The 23,531-nt window shown below is 37.0% G+C and overlaps 1 protein-coding gene across 1 annotated transcript in view; it reads right to left on the bottom strand.

The window, feature by feature from the left end:
- NEK1 (NIMA related kinase 1) overlaps positions 1 to 23,531 on the bottom strand; it is a 152,525-nt gene that overhangs the window by 75,799 nt on the left and 53,195 nt on the right. The window contains exons 12-16 of the mRNA XM_081091794.1: positions 18,603 to 18,662; positions 18,303 to 18,362; positions 18,160 to 18,207; positions 17,922 to 17,996; positions 12,104 to 12,267 (exon numbers count right to left, since the gene is read on the bottom strand). Coding sequence (XP_080947920.1) covers positions 12,104 to 12,267; positions 17,922 to 17,996; positions 18,160 to 18,207; positions 18,303 to 18,362; positions 18,603 to 18,662 — 407 coding nt within the window. The remainder of the gene's footprint in view (positions 1 to 12,103; positions 12,268 to 17,921; positions 17,997 to 18,159; positions 18,208 to 18,302; positions 18,363 to 18,602; positions 18,663 to 23,531) is intronic.

Here is a 23,531-nt window from a genome sequence, read left to right as displayed (position 1 = left end):
GAATCAAGTGAATAAATAATCTGATGAACAGAATGAACTGGTGATTATAATAGAATCAGGGACATAGAAAGGGAATGGACTGACTAATCTTGGGGGGGAAAGGGGTGTGGGAGATGTGGGAAGAGACTGGACAAAAATCGTGCACCTATGGATGAGGACAGTGGGTGGGGAGTGAGGGCGGAGGGTGGGGTGGGAACTGGGAGGAGGGGAGTTATGGGGGGAAAAAAGAGGAACAAATGTAATAATCTGAACAATAAAGATTTAATTAAAAAAAAAAAACAACAAAACAAAACAAAACAAAATATCAATAACAAACATTTATTGGACATCTAATATATATTGTGCCTATTACCATGCTAAGTATAAGAGACACAAAAATAAGTACAACCCAACCCCAGTAGTCATAGAACTCAGAGCATAGTATCAACTCCAGTTACTTTTGGAGGTGAGGAACAAAGATGAAGTTATTGTCTGTGCTCCTATTAGGATTTTGGCTACTAAAGCACACAAGCTTCCTACAGCCTTTCTTTAGGACCGTAACTAAGTTATGGTCTGAAAAACACATGCAATAATGCCTTCTCTGTCTTCTGGTAGGTTTAAAAACTTCTGATTTTTATGCCTCAAATAATAATTTCCTTTACATGTTTTTGTTAACTACTAACTGAAATATAAACACTTTTTAGAAATGAAATTAAGCTATTAAAATCTGTTCCACCACAAAGCTATGAATGAGCGTGCTCTAAGGTTCATTTACCTTATGTGATGCATAAAGGAGATTCTTGTGAAATTTCCATCCCTGGAATTTTCTAAGATTAGATAATCTCTAAAGCTGGCTAAGAGCCTTTTATTGTGACTCTCAGATATGCCTAGGTAGCTAAATTTTAATCTAGTTCCACATGACCAAATTCAGAAAAACACTCCAGCCAAGCCATGGTAGCTTGAGTAGATTAAGCATAATGAAGGAGAAAGTTGTTAATGCCTCTGTAGAGCACATGTGCTATATTCTACCAGTCATATTATGCACTGCATAGCTGTGAGATTAATAAGGTACATCTGGTCTGGATGCAACATATGTCCTCAATATATATAGGCAAGGCTGTATCCTAGCCTACTAAAGCCCCTTCTAAATAAAGCTGGGCCTAAAAAGGGTACACAAAATTTCAGAGGGTATGATGCTCAGTCATGTCTACTGAAACTACAGGTCTACTGTTAGGCTTTTTGGGGGGGTCCAGAAGGCTTACACCACCATCTGTAATTAGATAAAATTTCTAATCTCTCTGGTATGTGTCCTCACTGCATCAACTTCCTTCTTTAACCTTTACAGAAGTAAATTGGATTTTATTTTCCATCCTAAGATACTAGGTCTAATGTTTATCAGTCTGAACCTCCAACTGACATACGTTAATACAACAGTTGCACAGAATTATTTTGCTAAAAACCTGGTTATATGTACTATAGCTTTGATTTATAAACTTTTCACACCATTTATATTTATACTAGTGGCCTGGTGCACAAATTCATGCACACTGAAAGGAAATTAATTAGAAGAAATATTTTAATATCGCTATTCAACCTTTCTCTATAACAGAAGTATCAACCAAACTCACGATCAGCAATGACAGATCGAAACACATATGTGCAATTGGCACCAGCAAGATCTTTATATGTATCGTGCATGCACAAGTCAACTTAGCCTTTTATATAAATATAGAATAAACTTGTTTAATTAGACCTGCTTTCTGATTTGGCTAAACTTTTTCCTGCCCAGTGAAGCACCCCAACTTCTCTTTCAGGTAATTGTCAGCAACACAGCAGTAAATAACAATACGAAGCAGATTATTATTGTAGATCATGCAGGGAGAACAAACGGTAAAAATATTTAATTGCAGCAGTGTTTGACTACATTCTGTGCAGTGAGAAAACCTGAAGTCATTTTCAAGGTTCACCATTTCTTACTTCTTTTCAGTCGGGTCAAGTTTCTAAGCTTTCTAAATCTCCATCTTCTGGCTAATGAAAAGAAACTAGGATTCCACCGAGTCTCCTATCTACCTACTAGAGGACTTCTGTGAGGATCAAATGAGATGAGGCATGGGAAAACGCTTCACAGACATTTGGTTAAAATGTAAAATGTTTCCACCTGGCTATGAAGCAAGTCGTGTTCCTGCTGAAGAAACTCCAAGGAGGCTAGTCATTGCTAAGGAGAGGAAGCTGGGTGTTGCTACGTGACGTCATTTACCCAGCACCCACAGCCACCGTTTCCCGGCTAGGCTGGGCTGTGGGTTGCATTTTGTGCCATGGGGTGTTGGCAGCATCGGCTGCGATTTGGTGGGCTGTTGCTCCGGGGTTGTGGTAGGACCCGTGCCCCACTTGGGGGAAGCTGAATGTTGCTTTGTCGGCACCAGGTCTGAACTGCCATTTCACTGTTAATGGCCAGTATACATTATGGCAGCTCCTGTGTTGAGCTTCTGCCCTCTGGTGGTCAGTGTGCATCATAGCAACCGGTCGGATGGGGGGAGGGACACTTAGCATATAGCCTTTTATATATATACTAGAGGCCAGATGCGCGAAATTCGTGCAAGGGCCTTGGTCCCCCACCACCACTGCAACTTCCTCTGCCTCCCCCCAATCCCCAGCAGCTTTGCCTAATTAGCATATTACGCTTTTATTATTATAGATATAGAGGCCCAGTGCGTAAATTTATGCATGGGTGGGGTCCCTTGGCCTGGCTGGTGATCAGGGCCAATTGGGACCATGGGAGGTTGGCTTGCTGGGGGAGGGGGGCTGCGGGAGGTTGGCCAGCTGGCAGGGCCTTGGGAGGTTGGCTGTGGAAGCGCACTGACCACCAGGGAGCAGCTCCTGTGTTGAGCATCTGACCCCTGGTGGTCAGTGCACAGCACAGTGACCAGCTGACCAGTCATTTGGTCACTTAGGCTTTTATATATATAGACTAGAGGCCTGGTGCATGAGATTTGTGCACTGGTAAACAGCATGGCCTGCAGGTATCAGCCTGCTGTGGGAGCACCGCTCATCCCGGTCTTCCAAGTGGCTGTGGACCCGCCCTCTGAAAGGCCTCTCCCTGGTGCAGCATCTTTGGTGGAGCCAGAGAACTTGCATCTCCAGAGGACCTAGTTGGGGCCAAGCCCAGGGACAATAGCATTGAGAGGCGGCAGAGTGGCCTCAAACCTGCCTCCCAGCCTCCCGAGTCAGCTCTGCGAGCCTGGTAGCAGCAGTGCTACGCAGACTGCAGGCATCCGGAGGAGGTGGCAGGGAGCAAAGAGGAGCCTGGGGCGAGGAGGTGGTGATCGCAGCCCTGGTTTCTGCCTGTCGGCCTGGGGTTCTCAACGGGAGCAGCCACTCATCCTGGTCAGCTGAGTGGCTCTCCCATTGTGGTAGTACCCTGACCACCGGGGGGCAGCTCCTTCATTGAGCGTCTGCCCCCTGGTGGTCAGTGTGCGTCTTAGTGACTGGTCGTTCTGGTCATTCCGTCATTTGGTCACTGGGCTTTTATTATACTAGTACAGGATAATACTACCTGCTCTATTTATTTATATGATTTATAAGTTTTGCTTCATTGACTAGTCTTTTCCTAATCTGGCTTAAATAAGCAGGTTTATATAACTGTCTGGTCTCAATCACAAACTTAAAACCTGTAGTTATCTTTGCGTAACACTATTTCTTTTTCTTCTCATTTATTAAACAAATACTTACTGAGTGTCAACTATTTGCTAATATTATGCTTGCCTTTGAAAATATAAAGATAGATAAAACAGAGTTCCAGGAATGCAAGGTTGGTTCAACATGCTAAAATCAGAGTAGTACACCTTATTAATAAAGAAAAGATTAGTTTCATTTTTCCTATGACTCCTAATGATGTTTATAAATCTATAAAGTGTCTTTATTTCTCAAGCATTTCTGCTTACTACTTCATATATACCAAACAACAATAACAAAAAAGGATCCATACTCATCCTTATTCCTCTCTAAAGTAAAACTGGACTAAACGTTGGATATATATTTATGCTAGGCTCATGGTATAAAGAGGAAATAGTCAATTTACTTCTTAAGATTTATTCTTTTCATTAAACATTATTAAGAATTCATATGCACATACTCTGTTTTAGGCCAACTAAATATACTTTATCTTTTTTTTTAATTAAATCTTTATTGTTCAGATTATTACATTTGTTCCTCTTTTTTCCCCCCATAACTCCCCTCCTCCCAGTTCCTGCCCCACCCTCCACCCTCACTCCCCACCCACTGTCCTCATCCATAGGTGCACGATTTTTGTCCAGTCTCTTCCCGCATCTCCCACACCCCTTCCCCCCCCACCCAAGAATAGTCAGTCCATTCCCTTTCTATGTCCCTGATTCTATTATGATCACCAGATTATTTATTCACTTGATTCTTAGATTCACTTGTTGATAGATGCATGTTTGTTGTTCATAATTTGTATCTTTACCTTTTTCTTCTTCTTCCTCTTCTTAAAGGATACCTTTCAGCATTTCATATAATCCTGGTTTGGTGGTGATGAACTCCTTTAGCTTTTTCTTATCTGTGAAGCTCTTTATCTGACCTTCAGTTCTGAATGATAGCTTTGCTGGATAAAGTAATCTTGGTTGTAGGTTCTTGGTATTCATCACTTTGAATATTTCTTGCCATTCTCTTCTGGCCTGCAAAGTTTCTGTTGAGAAATCAGCTGACAGTCGTATGGGTATTCCCTTGTAGGTAACTGAGTTTCTTTCTCTTGCTGCTCTTAAGAGTCTCTCTTTGTCTTTTGCTCTTGGCATTTTAATTATGATGTGTCTTGGTGTGGTCCTCTTTGGATTCCTTTTGTTTGGGGTTCTCTGCGCTTCCTGGACCTGTAAGTCTATTTCTTTCACCAGGTGGGGGAAGTTTTCTGTCATTATTTCTTCAAATAGGTTTTCATTATCTTGCTCTCTCTCATCTTCTGGCACCCCTATAATTCTGATGTTGGTACGCTTGAAGCTGTCCCAGAGGCTGCTTACACTATTTTCGTATTCTTTTTTCATTCCGCCCCTCCGGTTGGGTGTTTTTTGCTTCTTCGCATTTCGAATCTTTGACTTGATTCTTGCGCTCCTCTGGTCTGCTGTTGGGTGTCTGTATAATATTCTTTATTTCAGTCAGTGTATGCTTAATTTCTAGTTGGTTCTTTATCACAACATCGAGGGTCTCATTAGATTTCTTGAGGATCTCACTACATTTATCGGCAGTTTCTAGAAAATTATTGAAAGACCTTAAAATTGTGGTTTTTAGCTCTATATCCTCCATTTCTGTCATGTTTCTTTGTCTCCGCATTTTTTATGCTTTATTGGTGCACCCCCTTATGGTCTTTGTGCACAGTCTTGTTGTAGTTAAGCCTTGATTGTTGTCGGCAATACCGGGGGTGATTTGACCTCCAGGCTAACTGGCTATGAGAGTCCGCTGTGTCTGCAGTGGGAGAGCTTCTGGGCTGGATCTCTAGGGCAGTGCTAATCTAGCATTTGCCTGAGGCTATCCGGCAAATGGCTCTGCGCAGGGCTTGGCCGGGGTGGGTCCCCGGGGATCTTAGTATTTCACTTCGGCACTGCGCCTCCTTTGAGTCTGGGTATGATATTCTCTTTCCTCCTAGTTGTAGAATTTCCACTCAGCCAGCCTTCCTGTGGTTCTGGATGATGTCTGTTCCGACTTTTAGCTGTATTTTTGATTGGTTGTTCAAGGGAGCAATCTTCGGCGTTAATCTATGCCGCCATCTTGGTTTCTCCCTAATCCAACTATCTACTTTATCTTTTGTGTTCCAAAATTATACCACTTTAAATCAGTAAAACATTAATCTACATTAATAATAAAGGAATGAAAAAATAAACTGCATATAAGCCACAAATATAAAATAAGCAATTAAGAATTTTGGAAAGTAAAATACAGAGACATTAAAGTAGGTTAAAAATTATTCTAAAACTCCTTTTTTTTTTATCTAGACATGAGAAAAAAAGGAGTAAGTTATTTTCTCTCCTTTTATTATTATAAAAGCATGAATAAGTGGCAAGATCTGGGTAGGATACCTAATATCCATGGCTCAAGTCCTTTCCTGATATGAAAATTTTTTAAGTTTTTGAAGAATGACTACAAATTAATTGCTTTAAGAGCTGAAAACAACACAAATAATGTGAGAAATGAAAAATGAGTCAATATGGTTTCTAGAACTGGGGTAGTATAGGGTTAATGAGATGAAAAAAGGATATAGAGAGTTTACTCATTAAACTTCCTCCTCTAAGTGGTATGATGTCTATCTGATTGAATGAAACTATTGTCAGCTTTACTCAAATTAAATGAAGCAATGTAGAGGAGACTTGGAAAAGCAGAAGCACCGTAAAACACATGTTAAGAGATACGCAATACAATAGCTTAATAAAATGGTCTTACATGGCTATTGGCTATGGCTCCAATATTAAAATGCTAATTGAATGTAAGTTCATTATATGTAACCAACGTATCACTCTAGTGGGGATGTTGATAATGCAGAAGGTTATATGCAAACAGGGATAATATATGGGAAATCGCTGTATCTTCTCCCTCAAGTTTGTTGTGAACCTAAAACTGCTCTTAAAAAAAAAAAAAGACTTAAAAAAAATTAGTTGAAGAGGTGTGTTTAGATCTGAATATATGCAAAGTTGAACTGGCCAAAGTTACTGATAAGGGGAGAAATAAAATAATTAATGCCATAAATAAGAAAATGGCACATATGGGTGATCTGAAAAAGAGAATCTGAAAGTCTTAAATGATTAGATTTGTTTACTGAGTCAGTTAGAATCAGGGAAAAGAACTGATCAGGAATGACAATGACATACAAATTATAGACCTTCTTTGGTTTCCATGGGAAACTGGTTCCAGACCCCTCCCTTCCCCACATATATCAAAATCCCCAAATGCTCAACTCCATTATATCAAATGGTGGGGAACAATGCACATAGTCAGCCCTCCTCACTTGTGAATTCCCAACCACAGACTAAAGGTTTTTGATCCAAGGTTGGTTGAATGCACAGATGCAAAACCTGGGGATACAGAGGGCCAACTGTAAGTTTATTGAAAAAATTCTATGTTAGAGAGGACTTGCACAGTTCACCCCATGTTGTTCAAGGATTGTGTATATGAAAGTTCATTCAGCACTTTCAGTTCATTCAGTTCATTCAGTTTCATATTTAATTTTTAAAGCACCTGCAATTTTAAAATTTTATAACCAACAAAATCAATAACTTTAGCCTGTCCAATAGTAGAATTTCAAGAGGTGGGGATATCTTAACAGTATTTAAGGAGCGGAACTCTCCAGTCAGATGGACTTAGTTTACATCCTAGCTCTAACACTTACAAGCTGCCATGCACAAGTTTTAAATCTCTGTAAGTCCTAATTTCTTCATATTTATTTTAAAAATAATATCTAATTCAAAGGGTTGCTGCCATGAGTGAATACAACGTGGTATATATTAAGTGTTCTATAAATACTATCTATCATCAAAAATAACGCCAATGTAACATAAAAAATATGTATACTATGTTTGAGTATAGCTAAGCCCATCAAAGTTGACACAAATCCTATATAATAAAAGCCTAACATGCAAATCAACTGAACAGCGGAACGACGGGTCACTATGATGTGCACTGACCACAGGGGGCAGATGCTCAATGCAGGAGCTGCCCCCAGCCCACAGGCCCCAGGCCAGACAAGGTAAGTGCCAGGGGGGCCTCCAATCACCCTGCTGATCACCCTGCACCAGCAGTGACAGCAGGGGGTGGGGCTGGCCAGCGAGCGGGCGGTGCCAGGCAGGCCAAGGCAGGTGTCACTGGTGGCTCCCCTGATTGCCCCACCGGTTGCCACACAAATCGGCCCTGATCGCTGGCCAGGCCTAGGGATCCTACCCAGGCACGAATTTCGTGCATCGGGCCTCTAGTAAAATGATAAATGATTTCAAAACAAAAAATGGTATAAAAACTGAAAAATTAAAATGCTAAAGCTATATCTGAGGCCCAAAGAAAAGACTAGATGGAAGATGTGGTAGAGTGGAAGAGGTAACTGATATATATAGCCATTTAAGAATATTTAAAACTCAAGTACAAATATGGACATGGGCAAATGTAGGTTTACAGTTGTTCATATGGAAAGGACATGCAGGTTATGATTATTACAATGGCTTTATTAACTATGTTTCACATATTCACAACTGTAAAACTACTTTTGCCCAATCCTGTATATGCAAATATTTCGAGGTTATAATAGGAGACTGATGCAAATGGCCCAATGTAGTCCAATATTTGCCATTTTAACTGTGAAGAACCAAGAAACATTCTGGAAGATGAACAGTGTAAAGAAGCATAATGTAGCTTTCTCTATTTTTCTTTATACTATACTAGTGGCCCAGTGCACAGATTCATGCATATTGAAATTAATTAGAAGAAATATTTTAATACCGCTATTTGCCCTTTCTCTATAATAGAAGTGTCAGAGATAAAAAGAAAATTAGTAAAATGTATGTGAAAATAATAAATTGATTAATAAATAACATGAAATAACAACAGACATGATATAAAAAACAACAAAAACATGATATAAAAACAACATTGATAAAAACAATGACTGATAAATTGATTAAACTTATTCTAATATCTCCCTGTATACCACATTAAGAGTAAAAACACTTTCAGAGTGCTTGACTAATTGCCCTTGTGATGAAGTATTTACAACTTTAACTTTAATATTACATGCTCTTCAAACTCAAGAGAAAGCAACATATAACTGACCATGTCCAAAAATGGGTTCAGATAGGAATATTCCTACTCTGTCTAGAGTTTGTTCTTGTGATTTATTAATAGTCATCGCAAATGCTGACATCACGAGTAACAGTCTTCGAATTAATTTAAATGGGAGGCCAGTGTCAGACAGGGACATATATCAGGGGACAAATCAATTCTTAGAATCAGAACAACCTCTCCTTCCACAGATCCTGTTAATACTTCAGCTTCAATTATGTTAGGTCGCAATCTTGTGATAATAAACCTAACCATTACAAAGTCTGCATTTACTATTAATATTTCTCAGTAGCATGATGATTACACCTACTTTCAATTTTAATTTATGACACGGCATTCCCAAAAGAGTAATACTATTAAAAAATTCAATGGGAAAATTTTCCTTTTCGGCATCATCCGTTGAATTGATGAAATCATCACTCAAATATATGTGAAAATCTCCACTGAGTATATCCAAAATTTCTTCATTTAATTTATGAACATGCTTATTTTTTGGACAAAGAATCACATATTTAGATATATTTTTAATATTACCTATAGATATACTATTTCCAAAGGCAGCTTCAATAATAGATCCATTATAAATCATTTCATGAGGGATTTCAATAATATCCATTCCTAAATGAAAACTGCTATCAAGTTTGCCATCTCTAAGTTTTACTAACCATTCGCTAAAAGCAGAATCCTTTGATCTCATATTTAAGAGACAACTGTCTGAAACATCCCCAAACACTGCAGTACTTTAAACTTGTTTGTACTATAGCCAATCGCATAGCAGTTGGTCTTCAGATACATTCTGTCAACGACGACGACAGCTTCTTTTGGCTTCAGAGGTATATTGTGCCAATAGTTGGTCTTAAGACATATTCTGTCGATGCCGCTGCTTTCTTTCAGCTTCAGAATGTCAACAAAAACAACCAAATTCACGATCGACAATGACAGATCGAAACACACGCATGCAATTGGCACCAGTGAGAGATTTATATGTATTGCACATGCGCAAGTAAACGTTTATTTTTAAACTAGGGATGTCAGACTGCTGGTTTCGGCCCAATCCCTGCAGGCCAGGCTAAGGGACCCCACCAGTGCACAAATTTGTGCACCGGGCTTCTAGTATGCATATAAGATCTTTGGTAAATCTCTTCTCGCCCTCCCCTCTCCCACCTTCCCTCTGAGATTCATCAGTCTGTTCAATGTTTCCATGCCTGTGTGTTGAGCATCTGCCCCCTGGTGGTCAGTGTGTGTGTCATAGCTAACGGTGAACAGTCGAACAGTCACCTAGGCTTTTTTTTTCTTTATTGATTAAGGTATTACATATATGTCCTAATCACCCCCTTGCCCCACCACCCCCTCCTCATGCCCTCAACCTCCGGTGTCTGTGTCCATTTGGTTAGGCTTACCTGCATGCATACAAGTCCTTTGGTTGATCTCTTCCCCTTACCCCCACCCTCTCCTGCCTTCCGAGGTTTGAGCATCTGATCGATGCTTCTCTGTCTCTGGATCCGTTTTTATTCATCAGTTTATGTTGTTCATTATATTCCACAAATGAGTGAGATCATGTGATATTTATCTTCCTCTGACTGTATTATTTCGCTTAGCATAATGCTCTCCAGTTCCATCCATACTGTTGCAAATGGTACGAGTTCCTTCCTTTTTACAGTAGCATAGTATTCCACTGTGTAAATGTACTACCATTTTTTAATCCACTCATCTGCTGATGGGAACTTAGGCTGTTTCCAAATCTTAGCTATCGTAAATTGTACTGCTATGAACATAGGGGTGCATATATCCTTTCTGATTGGTGTTTCTAATTTCTTGGGATATAGTCCTAGAAGTGGGATCACTGGGTCAAATGGGAGTTCCATTTTTAGTTTTTTGAAGACACTCCATACTATTCTCCACAGTGGCTGCACCAGTTTGCATTCCCACCAGCAGTGCATGAGGGTTCCTTTTTCTCCACATCCTCGCCAGCACTCATCATTTGTTGATTTGTTGATGATAGCCATTCTGACAGGTGTGATCACTTGAACTTTTATATATATAGATTGCTAGTGTGCATCATATGTAGCAGTCGGTTGGTTGGTCGGACATATGGTCTGTCACTTAGCCTTTTATATGTATAGATACACTTATTTTAGGAAGATTTGACTAAAATAAAACAAAATAAAGCCAAACCAGTTATATACTAGAAAGATCAATAACACCAGGGGATAAAAGCCACACATAAAATTTGCTTTGCCATCTCATAAAAAATAGGCATTTATATGTGGGTCTTTACAGCCTTCCTTTCTCTACAATGGAGAATCTACAATTAGCTTACTTCAGGCTACTGTACATTATTCGATAATGTTAATTTATATTAACCTCAATCATTTATCTCCGCTTAACTACCTTTAATCATATTTTTAATTGGGGGATCATAAAGTATTCTCCTTAAAATGACAAGGCAGAGGTAACGTTTTCACAAAATGATATTCTGAAAATCCAAATGTTTTATAAAAGAAATTGGAATTGTCTAAGAAAACATGTATGCACACTTAAGAAAAAAGGAACTATGCAAATTAAAACTATTGACTGCTACCATATTAAATTAATTCAATGGAAGAAAAGAAAAATCTGATAAACAAGACCATAGCCATAAATCAGAAATGAATGTGAAGAGAAAACAAGCCAAAACAACAAAGAGAAAAGTGGAGTTCTAAGTGATGAGGAAAAGAACACACAAAAAAAAATGGCTTTGTAGTTTTGCATAAAGTGTGATTCCATTTAAATATATTCTGATTTATTTAAAGCAAGTGGATGAAGTTATTACAACCATATGTTAACTCAAAGTTATCACATGTTCCTTTAAATAGGACATTCAGTCTATAACATACAAATAAGCTATGAAAATTCTGCTGAATTGAGGAGCTATTTGTTTGCCTAATCAAAGGCCAAGTTTGAACCAGAGAAAATTACTAAACCCAGAAGGAAAAAAAAAAGTCAATGAAATCAATGAACAAAACATTCACAAAGTGTAAATACTAAACTAGACATGACACACACACAAAAAATTACAAACAAGGATGCACTTATGGATCATTACAGTCCGACCTGTTTGCATTGGCTTAGTTAGACATGGCCTTCAATCTCTTCAAAGTTTCTCTAATAGCATCAGCATTAGAGAAATAGTGATGAACTGCAGCCCCATTGGGAAATCCTGAACGTACTCCAGGTGATATTCCTCTGTAGGTAAATATGCACAACGACTTTTACTACTTTCTCTGAAGCAAAGCACATGCAACTTCTACAGAACACAACCTACCTTTCTGGAAGCCTTCGGCCATATATTTCTCCTTTCCATTTAGCTTCATTATCTTCTGCTCTTTGTTGCTGCATTCGATCAAAAATAGCATGATAATGTTCATATTGTCCCCGAGGAGAAAAAGATGATGGAGCCACAGCCCCTCCACTGCCAAAAAAGGTAGCCTAGGAATTAAAAAAAAAAAAAGAGCTCTCAAATGATTATCTCATAATACCTAAAACACCCATAACATCCTCAAAAGAAAAAAATTTCAACACTTGACTTTCAAAAGGCAATTATCTAATTTGAAAATATTAATAAACATATTGCCTAAGGAAAATGTCTTCCTACTATATTATAATCATTAACAATAAAAAAGTAATATACTTTGTAACTAACAATAAAGCATAATTTAATGCAACAAACAAAAATATAAAATGTCACTAAATTCATGTAAACAGGAAAAAATCTGGTCTTAATTAATATGTTTTGAAACAAGATTCTAGTATACATTTTATGTGATCCCATTCTTTTACGTTTAAATATGTATAGCTTATAAGTAAAGCAGAACTGCTTTTGTAACATTCAAAATTATAGCTAACAAAAACATTTGCATATGGTATTTAACATACCCCAAATCCTTCAATTCAACAAGCAATGAAGACATAAACACCACTGAAACACGCTCTAGGTATAAATAAAAGAAACAAAAACACCATATAGATTCTTAAGCACAAAACTAGAAAAACATTTCATGCCTATGGCAAATGAATGGTCATAGGCACACTCTAAAGCAGTTGGTACTGAGCAAATTTACAAAACAGAAAAAAAAATTGTCAAAAGTTAAAAAAATCTCTAAAAATTAAAGAAAAAACACTGGAAAAATATATTGTTCAACCCAGCCTTGAAAGCGAGGGAGAGGGAGAGACATACTAAATGAGCCAGAGTATTAAAGCAAAAATAAGCAATGTATGTATATATTTGGGTGTTGGCAGTAGGGGGAGGAATTAGGAAGACAGATATAATCAGAAGGAAGGCAAATAGGGGAATTAAGCTTAGTCATAAAAGGTTAGTACAGCTAACTGCTATCAAATCTGGGTGTTTGAGTTCATATAATAAACAACAGAAAGCATTTATAAACTTTCTAGTGGGAATAGAATACAAAAACAGTTTTTAAGAAATTCAGTAAGGCAAATTATGCATAATAAACAGGAATAAGAGAGAGAAAAAGATTGAGGATAATTAGAAGGCTTGTTGCCCTGACACCAAGTCAAGACACCTAGAAATAAAAGGCATTTAGCTAAAAAGTAAGTGCTTAAGGGAGTTCTGGGTTCTCCATGGGAATGACGAAGGATAAAGGCAAAAACACAAGGATACAACTTCAGACACATAAGAATTCAAGCACATAGAAAACTCAAATTAGAAAATAGGAGATGTCAGAAAGGGGTAAGAGTTAAAAAGAAGTAAGTGTATAATGTTACAGATGTCACAGTGGAAGAATATCTCTGAGGTGAGGAAACCAATGACCTCAAATGTAGAGGTCAAAGCACTGAAAGTAAGACACACTGCTATGACTAAAGTTGAGTGGTAACGTTTAAAAAACCCATTTCTGTGAAGTGATGAGAACAGAATCCAGAACACTGACAGTAAAGAAGAGCTTCCAAGTGATAACATCTTAAGGAAGAAGTCTGAATAACAAAAAATACAAAGAAAAATACTAGAATCAAATAAAAGACATTTCAGTGTACTCTACGAGATAACATTTGTGTTAACATCTTGACACAGTGGGTTGCATATCCTGTCTAATAAAAGAGTAATATGCAAATTAACCATCACTTTGCAATAAGATGGCGACGCCCACAGCCAATAAGGAGGGAATATGCAAATTGATGCGACAAAAATGGTGGCACCAGCTGGAGCCACAGAGCCGGCCGGAGAGTGGGCAGGAGGCTTGGCTTCCTTGGTTGCCCCAGCCACGGTGGTGGGGGCCAAGGCAGAGGCGGTTAGGGGCGATCAGGCAAGCAGGGGAGCGCAGTTCGGGGCCATCAGGCCGGCAGAGTAGGGCAGTTGGGGCAATCGGGCTGGCAGGGGAGTGGTTAGGGGGTGGTCAGGCTGGCAGGCAGAAGTGGTTAGGGGCAATCAGGCAGGTAGGCAGGTGAGTGGTTGGGAGCCAGTAGTCTCAGATTGTAAGAGGGATGTCTGACTGCCCATTTAGGCCCGATCCCTGTGGGCAGTTGGACATCCCCTGAGGGGTCCCAGATTGGAGAGGGTGCAGGGCTGGCTAAGAGACCCCCCACCCCATGCACAAATTCCGTGCACCAGGCCACTAGTAATATTATAAGAAAGATTAATTTTGCCCAACCAATGTAGCTCAGTGGTTGAGCATCGACTTATGAATCTGGAAGTCACAGTTCGATTCTCAGTCAGGGCACATGCCCGTGTTGCCCTTTGTGGATTGTGCAGGAGGTAGCCAATCAATGATTCTCTCTCATCATTGATGTTTCTATCTCTCTCTCTCCCTCTCCCTTCCTGTCTAAAATCAGTAAAAATATATTTTTAAAAAATCAGAAAGACTAATTTAAAAAATATCAGCTCAAGATAAATACTGATAACTGATTAAAGATGTCTGAATAGCAAGAGATTAAAGTTGCTAGAAATAGGTAAGATAATTAGGCAGGAAACTCCATCCAGGTGTTCCTCACACACATCTCCAAAACACGAATCTCAAGGCAAGCATCAGAATCAGAATTCTGGTGAAAGATAGTCATTTCTCCTAGGAGAGTGTTTACTATTTGAGTTTAGTCTGGCGTGAATATCTTCTTAACTTCATTTGAGTGTTTCAATGTTTTTCTTTAACAAAATTATGAAAACGAAAGTATGTAAACATCTCTGAAGATTCCTATACTGAAAATAACATTGAAAATACTGTACTAGAATACAGAAGCAATATGACCTTTGAAAATCACTTATTTCACCCAATATGAGCACAGGTTGATGAATTTTGACAAATGTATACACTCATGCAGCCACTACCACAATCAAAAGCATATCCATCACCCCAGCAAGTCCCCTCATGTTCCTTGGAAGCCGATGCCTCCCCACTCCAGCAACTACCATCTGCTCTGTCCTGTGAGTGAGAGCTGCCGTCTCTGTAATTTCATGTAAATGGAATCATGAAATCTGTACTCGTGTCTGGCTTCTTTTACTCAGTATAATGTTTTGATTGTTCCATGTTGTTAAATGTATTAACAGCCTACCCCTTTTTATTGCTGAATAGTATTCTAATATATTTTCAAACAATAGATATGCCTCTTAAATATTATGATCATCACATGATCAAACTACATATGTGGAATATTTCATAATTTTTCTAAAAACACGTTCATAAGAGATACATCAAAAATGGATAAAGCAAAAGTGTCCCAGATTTTGCAGATACTAAGTAATCAAATCAGCTGGTTATTTATACTAAGAAGAATGTCTTTATTAGTTAGAGGTATATAATAATATTAATTTTGAAATTCTTCCATTAATATTTATTTTTTATTTCATCTCTATTTTGGGGATTCCCTTAATTTGATTCACATTATACTGAGCCTCCAGGTCCTTATAAACTGTTAAGAAATCAAATAGCCTAGGAAGTTAAATATTTCAAACCCCCACGGGAATAAGCACAGAAATTAACATAGATTTAGAGCTGTGAGAAATTTGTTTTAGGTCAAATAAATTACTTTATTAATGCTCAGTGACAGCATTATAGAATTTATAAAGTGAAGCAGAAATCTGTTAAGTACATAGTATCTAACACTGTGGAAAAATTGTCTCAATTATCAAACAACATTGACAAAAATGAACTTTAGGATTAAATACAGCTTTAGGCAGGATAGTAAGAAAAGTTATTTTATTGCACAGAAGATATACACAAAGGGAAAAGAAAAATAATTAAACTCTCAACATTAATCATGGACTTGATATGAAATACTTGACAATATCTGAGGGCCTAACTTTGATTGGTAAGTCTTTACTTTCCAATCAGATAAAAGGTTATTTTAGAATGAGTCAAATTCCTCATCATTCAGGAGGTAATAAGTTGTACTTCCTGGTAGATAGTATAGTACAAAAATAACAAAATGAAATATTAAAATAAAATTGTATTACTAAAGATTGTATGTCTATACTAATACAGAATTAGAAAAAGTGACTCAAGAAAGTCAAGATAGAACATATATGTCTACATAAAACAGACAAAGCAGACTTTTATTCATATCATAACCTTTGAAGAATAGAAACAAGTAAGAATGGCAATCAATTCAAACTGACAAATATATATCCAGCACCTAAATATCAAGTTTAATGAGCATGGGTCAGAGGGATTCAGTTTAAAGGGTTGACTAACAGTTGATTGGATAGTACAAATTAATACAGAGAAATAATAATGTGTCCATTTTTATGGCTGTGTAACAAATAACCACAATCTTAACAAATCAAAACAATATCCATTTATTATCTCACAGTTTCCTAGGCTCAGAAGTCTGGGTATCCTGCTCAGGATCTCACCAGGCAGAAACCAAGGTTCAGCCATAGCTGCAATTCTCAGCTGAGGCTCAGGGTCCTTTTCAAGCTCACTGGTTCTTGGCATTAGTATTGCTACATGTCCTTGTAGCTATAATGGCTAAGGTAACCCTTTCCTTGGCCAGAGACCACTACCAACTCTAAGAAATCACTAAGTTCCTTACCATGTGAAAACTTGCCTTTTTCCAGGCCAGCAGAAGCATACCTATCTCTAACCTTCTCCCCATCCAGGCTGCTATGAGGGAGTCGTGAATCAGATGTTAATGAAATCACAGGAGTGACTATCGCCTCTACCATCATCGTTTTCCATAAAATAAAGCCTATTTAAGGAGCTGCTAAACAACCATATTCACAAGTTCCACCAATACTCAAGGGGAGGGAAAAATACAAGGTGTGTACACCAGGAGTCAGGAATTTGGGGGACCATTTTACATGTCAGCCTACACAGATAGGTAAAGATGCTACACGAGCAAAAGAGGAAATACAATATAAAGATCAGCAGAACAAAGAAAGAAGCAGGACATTAACATATGAAAACTTGCTAACCAAACTCCAGGAACTGTTCTTAAATTTTTTTAAAAATAAGAATTTAAGGTTCAGAAAACTTAAGTAATTTGTATAGTTATATAGTCTGGATCTATCCAAAGCAAATGTTTGAATTAACAGATCTAGTTAGATAACTGGTTATTTAATACACAATTAATGATTAACTTCCTTGTTGTTGTTTCTTAGGTTGGAAATGGGAATGAGAGTGAGGAAGTAGGGAAGGGTAGTATCAAATAAAGAGAAACACAAGTGCAAAGAAAAAAATTAAGCAGACCTCACTCCACAAGGAAACTACAAGTATGGTCTTTAGTTCAGCATGACTAGAGCATACAGTGTATGGTAGGGAATGGATGGACAGAAGCTTAGAGAAATTGGTAGGGGTCAGATGAACATAGTTCTTCTGAAAATTTAATCTTGGAGGACACATGAAGCTGCAGAGGATTTCAGGCAAATTTGATCTAATTTGATTTTAAATAGATCTTCTGGTAGGAACAGTGTATCCATAGCCTTTACATAAAAATGTTTAAGCAATTGCCAGTCACATACTAGTTATCAATACAAGTTATATATCAAATAAATGCAGAAAAACTAAGAATTCATAATAGAGGCTGAAGAATTCTAGATTAAATGTATACCTAAAGAGAGCCAATTATATATATTGTAAAGAGCAAGGTGAAACTAGAAAAAGAGTGGCAGTACTATATTGGTATCAAGTGCCTACCTTTACTTCACCACCTCCTCCAGCACTTAGCACGTTTTTCCATCCTTGTTCCCTGGCCCTATTTATTCTCTCCAACTTTGGGGGGAAAGAAACAAACAAACAAAACACCATTTCAAGTATTTAATATAAAATACATAAAATACATTTAGTGATGAAATGGAAATCAGTGTTCTTTTTGTAAAAAGTGTTTGTGGGGAGAGAGTGGAATATACCAGGAAAAAATGAATTATCCTCTTACCCTTTCCTTTTCTTGCCTTTTCATCTGTTCAGCCTTCATTAAACTAATCTGTAACAATTTTAAAGACAAACTTCTTAGAACCCTTGAAACTAATACCATCTGCAGCTTGGCAAGGGAAGAAGAATAAGAGCAAAAAAAACTACCTGATCTTTTTGTTTCTTTGCTTTATCAATAAATTCCAACCTTCTCTTTCTTGCTGCTTCCTTAAATAAACAAGAACATTTTTATCAATAATAATTTCTACTTTTTCCAGTACATCAGGAAAGTTGGCACACCAAAGGTAGAGGTATGCCCAGGGAGGTAAAAAAGAAATGTCAAAGGTATTTTTTTTTTTTTATAAAGAAATAAGGAGGAAAGGTTTGGAGGTTTTTCTATAGCTTTCATTTCTTTTCTTAAAATTATTTTTGCAAAGCTTTAAAATAAGCAGACAGATGTCTTTATACCTCAAACATTTTCCTCCTTTCTTCTCCAGGATTCACTTTCTTCAATGGAGTTTGATGGGCCTGGACAAAAAGTAAAACTACAAATTAGATAAGGATTTATTATCTACATTTCTATCTGCATTTGTTTTCTACATTGATATACTTAAAGAACAGTAGCTTTCAAGCTTTTTCTAAAAGTAACCAGCAGTAAGAAATATATTTCACATCCAGACCCAGTAAAGGCACACACACACTCCCAAAGTTTCATAAAATAACTTTACTATGTTTAGTAGATTCTGTTACTTTCCATTCTATCCCCTTTTTAAAAAGTCCCTGCTCTTCATCCACTAAACTAATTTTGCCACTACTAATAAAGAGCACTCCACAGTTTTTAAATAGTCAAGAGAGAGTTCTGGGGTCACTGTTATGGAAGTATAAGGAAAAAAACACACCACTGTAGATATTGCTCTTCATAGTTTACAAATACACAGTTAACATTTTAAAGTATGTTCTATTATATAAAATTTAAAACAATGGGAAATGCTACTCAGAAGCTTTGTAAAAATACACATTCCTTCCATACAATGGAATATTATTTGGCAATAGAAAGGAATAAAGTACTGATACATGCTACAACATGGATACATGCTACAAACTTGTAAACATTATGCTAAATAAAAAAATCCAGTTGCATACTGTATGATTCCAATTATATGAACTATCCAGAATAAGCAAATGTACATAGAGACAGAAGTAGATTAGTGGTTCCCGAGGGGTATGGAGGTGGGGGACAAATGGGAAGTGAATGCTAATGGGGAAAAGATTAGGGTGTCATAATAATGTTCTAAAACTGATTGCAATGATGGTTGCACAACTCTGGAAATACCCTGAAAATCATTTAATTACAAACTTTAAATGGATGAATTGTATGGTATATGAATTATATCGCAATAAAACTATTTTTAAAAAAATACATATCCCAAAAAGTTGCTGAATCATAATTTTTGGACCTGGGGCCCACTTTCTATATATTGACAAGTTCCACAGGTAACTCCAATGTGGCAGGTCTAGCACCGGTATCAAAATTGGTGAACCACAAACACCAAACAATCTAAAAATATTAATGCAAGTATTACGGATTCTTACTGTAAATGATCAGCTTTTAAATAGGTTATACAATAATGTAGAATAAGAAGAGAATGTTTAAATAAGATACCTACAAACTCTAGGGTAAGTTACAAGAAGTCGTAAGTTATATTCACCTTTTAATGTTCCACATTGCCCTACATATAAGATACTCAAACATTTGTAAAATAAAAATATCAAACTGTTCCTCTGAGATCACACAGGTACTTTCAGAACACTATGTCTACACAGAAGAGAAAAATATGGGAACATAAAGCATCCATACCAAGAGAACTGTTTTTGTGTTTCTTTTTAAAATCAGAGGCAAAATACTGAAATGTGTTCATGGAGCGCCCTCTGGTGGCTTAATAACCACTTCTTTGTTTTAACAGAGCCTTTAAAAAATAACTTACAGGGGTTGGAGCAAAGACAGTTTTATGATATGTAAGTATTTTATGAAATGCTGAGTAATAATGTAATATATATTAGCTTAAATTTTGAAATTAAAATTAAATGAAAGACAGTATTATTAAGCAATATGGTTTTCCTTATGAACTCATTTTTAAGTTTGATAGAAAGTTAAAAAATCTAAAAGATGCTTCTTTAGATTTCCAGGGGGAAATTAAGTCTTTATAAAAAACAGTCATGTAAAAACCCAGGGGGAAAAAGCTTATCTTGAAAATCTTATTTAAAATAATTCCAATATTTTGTTAGATTTGAAAAACTTTTCAGACATTTGATTGCCACTTCTTTTTTTCTATTTATTATTTTTCCTCTTAAATATTTTTCTACCTTTTATTGTGGTAAAATACACATAACATTTACCAATTTAACCATTTCTAAGTACAGTTGTGTAGCATTAAGAACATTCACATTGTGTGTATACAAATGTAGTTTTAAGTGGTATGTATTAAAATAAGCTATATGATATTTCAAGTACTGATTATTATCTAGTTCTCATTGCTCTGGTTTAGAAAAATCATATTTGTTTGCCTAAAAAGTTTAAGGACAACAACTTGCCTGAAATCCAGAACACATAATTATCATCTAAATCACTTATGGGTCATTCAGAATATTTGATAGAATATCTATTATTCAGAATATTATTAACTAGAATCTTAACATATCAGAGCATACTGCTCTTGCATACTGAATAATATTAATTGAAAATGAGAGAAACATTAAGAAAACCAATATATTTCTTGATTCTATCAGCCACATGAAAGAATAGATTATATAGTTGGCTACAATCCTACCCAAACGTAAAGGGCCTTCTGTTATATCATTAATCCAATTTCACCAAGAGTTCCAACCCCTCCATTCAGTCAGGCTAAAACTTGCTCAAGAGATAAGACAACTGCATATCTACATGTCCATCCATGTGTACATTCCTTATTGAGCTAATATAAAGATAGTCCCCAAAATGATAGATTCATTCCCAGAAAGTCTGCATGTGTACAGCCAAATGTTAAAATGAAATGTAGATGTAATAACTGCCATTTTGGAATAAACATCTCAAAAGTTGTCTATGAATTATCTTTACTTTGACTCATATTCACTGAACTCCATTAGAAGACATAAAACATTTCCAAAGCAATTTTGATCCAGGGCATGATTTGTTTAAAAAAGAAAACATTCATAAGAATGCAATCTGACTCATTTCATATCAATGAAATATAATACAATCACTAATAATAAAGAAAAATGTACAAAAAGTATATATAACATTAAATTAAAACATCAAAATACAAATCAGAGCTACGTTAAAAATACAGGCAATATAAATGTAATGTTTGACTACTGGGAATATGTTCCTTTCCTTTCATATTATAAAACTGCCAAAAGTATACGAAAAGACCACAGCAAATTTATTGAAATACATACTTTATAGAAAAAAATTCAGATCAAAATTATACTACTTAAATTACTTCAAAGAACCAAATAACTCTAATAGAAATCAAGTTTCTAGCTCAAGAATTAAACATATATATAAAGAATCATTTTCTGCTCAAATTTCTCTTCATCACCTCACACTGAAATAATGTTATCTTAGGCAATAGGGATGAGAGCTCAAAAATACTGGCCTGTTGATTGTGCCTGAAAACAGGGTTTTTATTTGGCCTTTAACCAACCCTATTCACAGCTCTTAAAAATTACAGGATATTGCTTTACTGACTTGGAATTCACTTTATTCAATAATTTCTTCACTTTTTTTTTTTTTTTAAGAAACTTGCTAGACTCTTTACTTTGTGCAAAATGTATAAAAGATGGTCCTAACTCAGAGAGCTGACAGTCTAGAAAAATAACACGAGACTATAATAAGGTGCTAAAGCAGTTTAAATAAGGAAGAAATTATTTTCCTGCCTTTTTGGAGAACAGGACATTTAGGGAAGAAACAAGAAAGGTCTTGTATTTGAGGTATTTCCTACTACCTCTCTTAGATCAGTGCAGAACTTTTTTTTTAGTACTCACCAAATCATTTTAAATTGGTTTAAAAGAGAGAGTCATGGAGAAAGAAACATCAATGTGAGAAACACTGATCGGTTGCCTCTTGTACATGCCCTCATTGGGAATCGAACCCATAACCTGAGTATGTGCCCTGACCAGGGATTGAACCTGCAACCTTTTGGTTCATAGGATGATGCTCCAACCAACTAAGCCACCTAACCAGGGCAGTCAGTGAAGAGCTTTGAACACCAAGGTCACATTGCCAATGTGACAGTCTCCCAGGCCATAATACCAGCATTATATTTTTACTAGAGGCCCGGTGCACAAAAATTCATGCACTTGGGCAGGTCCCGCAGCCCAGCCTGCACCCTCTCGCAGTCCAGGACCCCTCAGAGGATGTCCGACTGACGGCTGGGAGAGGGCCTAAGCTGCAGTTGGACATCCTTAGCACTGCTGAGGAGGTGGGAGAGGCTACTGCCACCACCACTGCACTTGCAGCCGTCAGCCCAGCTTGTGGCAGAGAGGAGCTCCCCCTGTGGGTGTGGACTGACCACCAAGGGGCAGCTCCTGCATTGAGCATATGCCCCCTGGTGGTCAGTGTGCATCATAGCAACCAGTCGTTCTCCCATTAGGGTCAATTTGCATATTACTCTTTTATTATATAAGATATATAATCTAAAGCTAACAAAGTGAGCAGTCATCACACAACTTGCTCATTTTTTTTTCATGCCTTTGTCTCTTTATTTGGACTGTAAGATTTGAGGAGAGAAGAAATATGGTCTTTACTTTGTATTTTCTAAAGACTTACAAAATAATCCAGTATCCATGTGACATGTACTTAGCCACACAGAAAGAAGCAAAGAAAAGAAGAACATTTAAAAAGAAGGAGGGGCTACCTAATGAACAAAGACAAGAAAGAAAAAGCATATACATGGTATAGTCAGTAACTAGTGTTAATTATATTAGGTTTTAGTACAGTGGTTCTCAACCTTGGCTGCACATTAGAATCACCTGGGCATCTTTTTAAAATCCTGATTTCTGGGCCTCATCCTCTGGAAATTCTGTTTCTTTGTTACTAATGTTGTGGCCCCACCCCATAACAAAGAAACAGAATTTCCAGAGGATGAGGCCCAGAAATCAGGATTTTAAAAAGATTCCCAGGTGATTCTAATGTGCAGCCAAGGTTGAGAACCACTGTTTTAGTACCTTTAGTACTACTATTAATAATTTTAGCAGACTACTTATCTTACTAACTAAACAAAATTGTTACTAAAACTACTTTTTTCCTGTTGACCACATGAAATAAGCACACCTTTCAGTGTTCTCAAGAGACTTAACCATTATCATTTTCTCTCTCCAGGTTTTGTTTCTTAATAG

This window comes from Myotis nattereri (assembly GCF_964212035.1).
Source record: "Myotis nattereri genome assembly, chromosome: 5".
Classification (NCBI taxonomy): domain Eukaryota; kingdom Metazoa; phylum Chordata; class Mammalia; order Chiroptera; family Vespertilionidae; genus Myotis; species Myotis nattereri.
Note: the sequence above shows the minus strand (reverse complement) of the source record. Positions and strands in the feature narration are given on the sequence as shown.